The sequence below is a fragment of the Lepidothrix coronata genome, unplaced genomic scaffold (assembly GCF_001604755.1).
Source record: "Lepidothrix coronata isolate B3197 unplaced genomic scaffold, Lepidothrix_coronata-1.0 Scaffold20, whole genome shotgun sequence".
NCBI classification, from domain to species: Eukaryota; Metazoa; Chordata; class Aves; order Passeriformes; family Pipridae; genus Lepidothrix; species Lepidothrix coronata.
In genome coordinates this window covers 5,314,551-5,324,361 of record NW_016690200.1, presented here as the reverse complement: position 1 = coordinate 5,324,361, position 9,811 = coordinate 5,314,551, and the positions used below count along the sequence as shown (strand labels likewise).

The 9,811-nt window shown below is 42.0% G+C and overlaps 1 protein-coding gene across 1 annotated transcript in view; it reads left to right on the top strand.

Annotated features, from left to right (window-relative positions):
- ITIH2 (inter-alpha-trypsin inhibitor heavy chain 2) overlaps nt 1–9,811 on the top strand; it is a 27,153-nt gene continuing 17,342 nt past the window's right edge. The window contains exons 1-6 of the mRNA XM_017807763.1: nt 1–217; nt 1,786–1,860; nt 6,851–6,886; nt 7,593–7,765; nt 8,444–8,548; nt 8,871–9,033. Coding sequence (XP_017663252.1) covers nt 134–217; nt 1,786–1,860; nt 6,851–6,886; nt 7,593–7,765; nt 8,444–8,548; nt 8,871–9,033 — 636 coding nt within the window. The 5' untranslated portion in view covers nt 1–133. The remainder of the gene's footprint in view (nt 218–1,785; nt 1,861–6,850; nt 6,887–7,592; nt 7,766–8,443; nt 8,549–8,870; nt 9,034–9,811) is intronic.

The following is a 9,811-nucleotide window of genomic DNA, read 5'->3' as shown; positions in this document are numbered from 1 at the left end:
GGCCTAAGCAAAGTCAGAACTTTGTTCAAAATACTGCATAACTTGAGCTGTTTCCTTGAACTTGTCTCAGAGAAGGGAAGGACTTGTGTCTGGTACCTGCGCGGGTCGTTCTTAGGAGACAAGCTGGAGGAAAATGAAGGATCTGATCTGCTTCCTGGTTTTGTTCCTCGTTTCTGGAGTAGGAAGCTTTGATCTTGTCATCGACGAAATCCCAGATGTGAGTATTCAAAGGCAGGGCCTAGATCTCCCTTCCTTGCTGAAGTCCAGATGGAAGCCACAGTGGGAGCAGAGTCACTGCTTCGCCTCTCTGCTTGTGCCTCATGAATTCTCCTCTACTTTTATCTGTAACTGGGATTGATCTGATAATTGGTTTTTACCTGTCATTCATAATGTTACTTGTTTAATATTACTGAAGTGTATGAGCACGACTCCAACTTTCTTTTCAAGCGGGTTTCATATTTTTACTCCAATGTTACCTTTTCTGGTGGTTTTAACCTCTAAACATGCAACTGCGCTTCTATAATCAGACCTTCAGCATATTTTATATCCTGTTTCCATGGAATAAACAGAAATAAAACACCTAGACAGCTTTGTGGACGGGGTGTCCTGTATGGACTACTATAAACTTCAGCAAAGGTTCATATGGAATTAAGTTTTTGGTAACAGTAATTCAAATATGAAGACCCTATTGAGGGTCTCATTCCTCAGCAGAGGGATGAGATAGTTTATAGAAGAGCTTAAATGGGTTAATACAATGATGAACAGAAGTAGCTATTAGCTTTGACTCTGAAACTGAGTCCAAACCTAAACCCCTGGACTCAAGTGAACTTAGATTTGTGTATCTACACCAATTTCCACGTTGTTGTGTTACATTATTTCTGCGAAGTCAGCAGGGATGATGTGAAGCTCTCTTTTCCTTTGCAGGACTAATAAAAATCTCTAATGAGCTGGGATATATTATTTTTCTTTCTTCTTACAGCACTTTTCATGACACAGCAATATTTTTTTTTTTTGGAGTTTTTAATTCTGAGGAAAAATATTCCAGACCTGCAGTCCTTTCTAACCATAGATGCCATATCAGTTTAACATCAACGTGCTTAGATAATTTAAGTTAATTTTGTGGAAACCTTTGTGTGTATATTATCATGTAAGTTGGAAAGGAACTCACGTACTGGAACTTACTTTATTGCCATAAATTAAACTCACAACAAAATTTAATTAAGAGTATTGCTGTGGTGTAAGACCTACACTTCTAATTGAATCAGAACAGCTTTGCATTTGGAAAAGACCTGATGTTCTTCTGCTGTCAACAGGATAAGTTTAGTTCTTAGGTGTATTAGTGTAAAACCAGAGACAATTTCTACTGGTCTGAGCAGAAATTCTCAGAAGTCCTCTGAACTTGTTGATTTAAGCTAGATCAGAGTCTGAAATGCTGTAGTCACCATGTCTAGACCCATCCTAATGATAATCATCTGCCTCTTGCTCTTTATGGTCATTTCATGTTAAATATTACTCCTTGTTTTAGAAATAAAGGCCATAAAATGGTGGTAAAGGTCACGATCTCATCAGAATTTATAGAGCTGGTTGGCCTCTGAGGGAAATAGAATGTGTGAGGTTGAAGGATTTTGTCTGAGATGGTTTGTGCATCTGCTCCTCACTTGCACCGAGGGGAGGTAAATTCCCTTTGGAACTCTACTAAAGAGCTAATCAATAATAAATCAAGTGATAAGTCAAACACCAAGGCTGCAGCAACAACTTTTTCTTTCTTCCTCTTTTTTCCTTTAGGAAGTGGAAAACTTGATTGACCTAGAAATTGATGGATTTCCTTCAAGCTCCAAGACGAGAAATGGCAGGTACCAGGTACAGTACTCAGAAATGCTCCCAGAAAAGAGAATCAAGAATACCTGGGAGCTCCTTCCAGGAGGCTTGTTCCACGTCAAGGGTTGTGAGTGTGCAATCAGGTGGGACCAGCAGGTCCTTATAGGCATTGAGACTTCCATATCTCTTGTTGGAACTGCTACTATTCTTTAAGCACAGCGAGGCTTTGTTTCATACCTGTTCCTGAGGAACATAGTTCAGATGATAAGCAATGGAGATGCTTGTCCAACTTCATGTGTGGTGAAAATCCCATTGATATTGGTGAGGCTTTTCATGAGAAAACAGAGAAGGACTTCAGACACTGGCAGCGTGGACTGAAACCTTTCAGTCCTGCAGGTAGTAAGTTCATTTAACTCTGGTAAAAAATGTGACACTGCGCTCCAGTGCAACATAGTGTCACCTGGGTGATGAGCTGGTGGAGACTGAGACCAGGAAAGAAAATTTGTTTCCAGCCCACTGATGGGATGCAGATTATTATAGTCTGTCGGTTTGGGAAACAGAAATATTTGAAACAGCATTGCAGGACTTTGCCCGTGTTTTACACAGTAGAAATTAATGACAATAATCATGAAATCAGTTGTTTGAAGGTATTAACTTTTATTACACTGCATGAAAGAAATGATGATCAGAGTGGACCTTGTCCTCCACCAAGCTCTGGTGCTGCCTTTCTTTAGCTTGTTCAATATAGGGAAAACAAAAGATCCTTTTGAGTGAAGTTGGATTTCCCAGAATCTTTGAAGTTACACGCAGGCAAACCTGATTTCTTCTTTATCCTGGGGCTTCTCCAAAGGAGCCTCACACAGAGGGTAAATGGAACTTATTGACACCTGAAGACCCCAATTATAGTGGCAGAAAGTGGTAGACTTTAACATAAATGTGAGTCAAGCCCACTCACATTTGCCAGGCCAGTATTTAAATAATTTAATCATGATCCAAGGAGAAATCCTCTCTAGCTGCACTTCTTCAGGGCATCATCTCTTCCCAACATGTCTGTATTAATGCCATATGCATTATGTTGCCTCTTTTCCCCAAAATTCCAGATACACACAGGTATAGACATATGCATGCAGTAATTTGCAATTCTACTAGTGGTTTTATTACACCAGTTACTGCTTATATTCCCGTATATTATTTCCCATCCTTTACCTATCAAAAGAATCTTTGCAAACCAGTAAAACTAAGGTCTCATCTACCTTTCTATTAGTTGAGTCACAATAAAATATAATCAATGAGATTAAACTGAATTGTACAAAATATCTTGAGACATCAGCTCTTGACCAGCAGCAGGCACACAGTTATTTACTGTTTATCACTAGAAGAAGGTTGTCTTCCAAATTTTTGTTTCATAGTTATGTTTTTCTACGATGAGGTAGACTCAGCAAAGTCACTAGCCTGTGGGCAACAGGACAAGAGAGCTCCTCTGCAGATCCTATTGATTATCTCTAAATAGACAGAATTAGTTTTTAGGTCCAGATCAGGTATTCTGGTGAAAAATATTTGTTCCTGAGTAATTCCAAAAATGCTGTGTCTCAGGTATGTGGGTGGTCCTCGTGACCACAGCAGCAGAGTGTCCCATGGGCTGGAATGCAGGTGACCTTGTGAACCTCTATGTGGTGGTGCACAGGTGTTATCTCTGCTTTAGAGACAGATAATGGAGCTTGTGTCTAGACTGTGAGGCAGGATGTTCTTCCCCTGTGTTGGTCCTGATATCTGGCTGTTGAGAGCCAGGTGAAATCACACCTGTTTCCTCAGTGCTCTGCCTGCCTGGTTTCCTCTCCAAGGGAATCAGCACAGGAAGGAAAAATGAAGAGAGAGGTTGGAATCACAGAATGGTTTGGGTTGGAAGGGACCTTAAAAACCACCTAGTTCCAAGTCCTCTGCCATAGGCAGGGACACCTTCCACTATACCAGATTGCTTGGAGTCCCAACCAGCCTGACCTTGAACACTTCCAGATCTCATCTTCCTTTTAGTTTCCTAAGTTAATTTCTGTCTAATGCAGCAGAATATCTCTGAATCTGCTTTCCTTATTTTACCAGGTAGCTGCAATATTCATGCACAGTGATTTGAACAAAGATCAGTGTGAGGGGTTAAATACTCATAAGCCTGCACAGGTGTCAGGAGAAGACAACTCCCAGTACCTGAAGACAGGGCCTGGTATCTGTCAGACCAAATCCTTCAAACAGTTCCTGAGGCACTTGTTGTCTCCATCCTAATTAGCAATTTGACACACGCTAGATATGGCACAAGATCCTCTTTCTGTGCAGTGCCATCTTCAGCAGCTCTGGATGTGGTTTAAAGGATCAACCATGAATCCTCACACCAGAAGTAGCACGAATTTCATGTGCCACAGAGGCCCATGTTCTCAGCAACATCAGCACTCAGATTTGAGGTGTTGGTATCTTCAAGGCCGGGTTGGATGGGGCTTGGGGCAACCTGGTTTAGTGAAAGATGTCCCTCCCTTCCAACCCACATTATTCTGTGACTCTGTGTTTCTATGATTCTAGGATTCAGGGACTTGAAGATATAGGGTACAGCTCTGTCCTCCTGACCTGTTGGAGTGGCTGCCCTCTGCAGCCTCTGAGATCCTAAGGGGTATAGTTGGCCCACCCCATGTCTGACCTCTAACAACAGCTGTGGGAGTCACCATGTGTGCAAGTGATAAACTCCTGTCTCCATCAGCACCTCCCTCTTCTCTTCCACCCGAAAAACAATCAGGAAGGAAACCTGGACATCTTGAAAGCTTTAAGCACCATTCCTAAAGCAGGTCAGGAACCCTAAGCTGAGAACTAGAAAGGTACCCCAACAAAAAATTCCTCTCTGTGCTAAGGTCTTAACCTTCATCTTTTCAAAATTAAATTTGTTGCAGTTAAGGTTGGTTTAATCTTAATTTGTATTCCAACTGGTGATGCTCCCTATGCCAATAGTATGTGTGGGGAAATACATACCATGAGCAGTCACTCCTCATGGTCTGGTTCTTTATCAGACGTGAAGGTCCATCACACTGTACAGGGAAGTTTATGGGGTGTTAGGATGGACTGAGCAAGGATCAGTCCATTGGGCTTTGCAGAGGGTTTTGAGAGCCATAAAATTCCAGATCTTGAAATCCCAGTCTGAATGGTTCAGGTAGAGCTTGTATAGCTAGAAAATAAAAACCTGCATTTGTTCTCAGGCAGGTGGAAGTCATGTCTCTCTATCTGGCTTTAAAGGATCCTTAAAATCTTCTCCTTAAAATGATTTTATTATGACATCATCATCTCTTACACAGCACAAGATTTCTCTAGAAACACTATATTAATTAGCATTGGGTGAACTTAATAACTGTAGGTCAAGCTTTATGTGCACCATGTGACTAATGCCGTTTCCATGAGCATCTGCTGTGGTTTTGTATCCTCTTGGATTCAGGTGCTACTGAAACTTTAGTTGAGATCTGTATATTTTGGTGTGTTTTTATAATTTAGCCATAGACACCTGAACTAGCCTCCCTAAGTTTTTGTTGCAGTCTGTGGAGCTGAATGGCTCAGCTCTGTTGCCTGCAGGTGACACAGTTGCCTGAATCTGTGTCCAAGACACCTTTCTGGGTGTCAGATATCATGGAAAACCTACAGGAGCCTCGTGATCTGCTGGATCTCAGGATGACAGCCAGGATAGTGTCCTTGGGCACTGCCAGCAGCACTGGGTGCCCACTCCTCTAATCCCTACAGCCAGCATGGTTTGGGGTAGGACTCATTCAACCAAACCAGAGCATTTATCTTCAGATGAGGGAGATCACACCATTGACCTTGAAAAGCTGAGCTTGCCTAATTGTGATGATAACACCAACGTAGATCTACATCAAACGATTGCAACTCCCCCTAGAACTCCAAATCCCACCCCAGGATTGTTCGTGGGAGTCTTTTTAGGGAATTAAACAGAATTATTCAAATGGCCACAAGATGTCACCACCTCTTCATAGAAATTTCCAAACGGAACGATTCATTAGGCAGGGGGAAAGAACACAACAATTAATGGGCAATTTCAGATCTTCTAAGCAGTGCATGGATAATGAACTTTCATATGGACAAGAATATAAATGTAATATCAATTATACAATAAGTTTGGTAATACATACACTTGCATATAATACATAAATAAATATTATATCATATAAGTGAAAATGAATTAAAATGATGACTTTCTGCTGGCATGGTTTGCTTTCAGGAAGAATGTTTTTGTTCTATGTTTTCTATTAAAAAAAAAAATAAAATAAAAGACAGAGGAAGAGAGATGTCCTGGTTTTGAGAGGCTCTGAGTCACAGCTGGGAGATTGCGTGTTCCAACATTTCATGTATAAATGCATAAAATAAGACAAAAGGAATATTGACACTAAATCAGAGAACTCAAACCAATTCTCATTCATGTCCAGAGAAGGGCAATGAAACTGGGGAAGGGTCTGAAGCACAAGTCCCATGAGGAGCAGCAGAGGCAGTTGGGGGTGTTCAGCCTGGAGAAAAGGAGGCTCGGGAGGGACCTTCTCACTCTCTACAACTCCCTGACAGGAGCTTGTAGCCAGATGGGGGTCAGTCCCTTCTCCCGGGTAATAAGTGACAAGGCAAGAGGAAACGGCCTCGAGTTGCACCGAGGGAGGATTAGTTTGGATATTAAAGAAAATTTCTTAACTGAAAGGGTCGTCAAGCACTGGAACAGGCTGCCCATGGAAGTGATGGAATCACTGTCTCTGGAAGTATTAAAAAAAGTGTGCAGATGTGGTGCTTAGAGACATGGTTTGTTGGTGGACCTGGGAGTGCTCGGTTAATGGTTGGACTCGCTGATCTCAGAGGTCTTTTTCAGCCTTAACGATTCTGTGATTCTCTGTGATTCAGCAATTTCATATTCTTAGAAAACAGCTTTTAGACACTCTGATCCCTGTTTTAAAACAGCCAGTCTGTGTTCTCAGCTTTGCTAAAATACCTCCTCCATCTTTTCCTTTTCCAGAGAAGCACATCTGACTGGGGGTATGTTGGAGATCTGGTGAGTGTTTTTCTTCCTCTGCAGAAAATAATACGGAACAAAGTGATTTTCTAGTTAACCATTTTTTTTGGAAATCAATCCTTCTGTTTGTTCAGTTCCTTGTTTTTACTGCCAGTTGGGTATTAACCTATTTTCTTTAAACAGAGCACTGTTTGCACAATGATGTTGATACATCTGCTCTTGGAGGGAGAAGGGTATGGTAAATATGAAGAAATAAGCATCAAAAGTGATTAGACAATGTCTTAATAGACCAGTTTAATACTGTTCTCCCACTGCTGTGGTTTAACCATTTACAACACTAGGTCAGTAACCAATGCTTCAGGTATCCTTTGTTTAGGACTTTTGTTGAAAATGTGAGCTCTCTCCTTCTCAATATATGATGTTGAGGATTACTGCATAGCTTTTCATGCTGCATTGCATCAATAGAGTGATTCCAAGGACTGGTTGCATGGTGAAAAGCAAAGAAAACATTCCCTCTTTCAGCTGAAGTGTTATAATGAACTATATTCACATGACTATCCTGCCACAATTGCCAGGTAAAATATGGAGATATCTGGAACTCGAACTCATGTCCCACCTAGCTGCCCTTTTCAACAGCAATTAAAAAATAGGTACTGAGACTATAGTAAAAAAAGGTTGATATTGCCCTCAAGGGCATTTTTTCTATTGATGTCCTAAATTTATAGAGTAATTTTATCAATTGCAGGTGGAGGACGACGACAAGATAGGTCTGTACAGCTACAAAGTTCAATCCACCATAACATCTCGGCTGGCCAACACAATGATCCAAGCCAAAATGGTGAATAATGCAAAACGGCCCCAGCCCATAGTGTTTGATGTGCAAGTCCCCAAAGGAGCTTTTATTGACAACTTTACTATGTAAGTAGTGGGCAGGTATCAGCCTTGTGCCCTGGCAGTGTTCAGTGGGGTGGGAAGGAAGTATTTGCAAAAGCAAAACACCTCACTGTTTTACTGGTTCATTGTAATATTAGCAGGCCTTCTCTAAGAAAAAAGGCCCATGTCATCAGTCTGTCTGTCTGTCCAGCTCTTCCTCCCCAGTAATTGTTGGGCCATTGGGCAAAATCAGTAAAATTGGACAAAAAGTCTCAAATGGAATAAGCTTCCACGTATCTTGTGCAAGTTGGCACCAGATCAAAAGAGAGACTCCCAAATTAGAGCCTTCACTGAACAGAAACTCTCCTGGTTCGTTATCAATTCAGAGAGGCAGCTTGCTGGTCAGGAGATGTGTCCTGCCTGATCCATGTTCCAAACCAGCTGTGGCACCAGTGACTTCCTGTCCTGCCCAAAGCATGGGGAAAGTGTGAAGGAGGTGGAGGAGAACAGATCATCCTCAGAGCACAATAGTGCTCTGAAATAAAAAAAAGCAGGTAGGGAAAAAGATAGAGATCTAGTGAAAATCAGATTTCATTACTTTGAGGTTAAATAAGAACCTTCTTATTTCATTTCCCACCAGCTTAGATTTCACTGATGTGAAGTGAAGAAACAGTCGATTGTAAAGTTGTTTTTTTTCAATCTGACTGTGCTTCTCTCTCCTAGGGATATCAATGGGATAACATTTACCAGCCATATTCGAGAAAAATCTGAAGCCAGAAGAATGTACTCCCAAGCAAAAGCCAAAGGCAAAGCTGCTGGAATAGTCAGGTATAAACACTTTGGCATATGGATTTTGTACTGGACTTGTTCACAGGAGAACTGAGGTGACCCATCCCAGGAGGAGATAGATGAGGGGGAATCCTGGGAAGGAAAATTCTTACTTAGAGCAGCTCTGATATTTAATTGTCATGGAATTAAACTGTCTGCTTCCATCTTGCTAAAACATACCGTGCTAAGAGACCACTGCAGCTCCCTGATACAGTCTCCAGTTAGAATCAGACACAGCAAATGCATCCATCTAAAACAAAATGCAGAGAAGCTTTCTTTCTCCTTGTATTTCCTCGAAATAACCCCACAGCTGACTTTTCAGGAGCAATGCCTTGGATATGGAAAACTTTCAAACCGAAGTGAATGTGCCCCCGGGAATGAAGATCCAGTTCCAGCTTCACTATCACGAAATGATTCGAAGGAGACTAAGCTCCTACGAGCACCTCATCTCTGTGAAGCCGGGACGCCTGGCCAAGCACATGGAGGTAAAGCAGAGCTGGTGTGTGGAGGCAGAACCCCACAGGTGAACCCTTGCTGAGAAAGCAGCCATGGCTCCTATGAGCCCCATAGCAGGACACTTCATCTGTAGATCAGGGAGATGTCCCTCCCCGTGGCAGGGGGGTTGGAACTAAATGATCTTTAAGGTCCCTTCCAACCCGATTCTATGATTCTATGACTCTAAGAGAAATCATCTGGTCGTGGAGGGACAGCCTTTCAGAGATCATCAGCTCTCATAGGACAACGTCCCATGAAGTTGGGAATATCTTGAAAAGCATACTTCCAAATATCAATATTGTTTGTTTTCCTTCAGTCAAGGCAAGTTCACACAAGCACATCTATATGTCAAAGCTTGTTTGCAAGTGGTTCTGATGTGAGTCAGTCATGATTCAGGAGATGCCCAAATGTGCTAGTAGGAGAGGAGGCAGGACACATTTGCTCCTCACTAGACCGGGTTGCCCAAAGCCCCATCCAATCTGACCTTGAACACTCCCAGGGATGGGGCATCCACAACATCCCTGGGCAACATATTCCAGTATCTCACCACCTTCACAGCAAAGAATTTCTTTTGTATAACTAACCTAAATTTTCCCTCTTTCAGTTTGAACCCATTACTCCTTGCCCTGCCACTACAGTTCCTGATGGAGAATCCCTCTTAGACTTCCCCGTAGCCCCTTCAGATACTGGAAGGTTGTTGTGAGGTCTCCACAAAACCTTCTCTTCTCCAGGCTAAACAGCCCCAACTTTTTCAGCCTGTCTTCATAG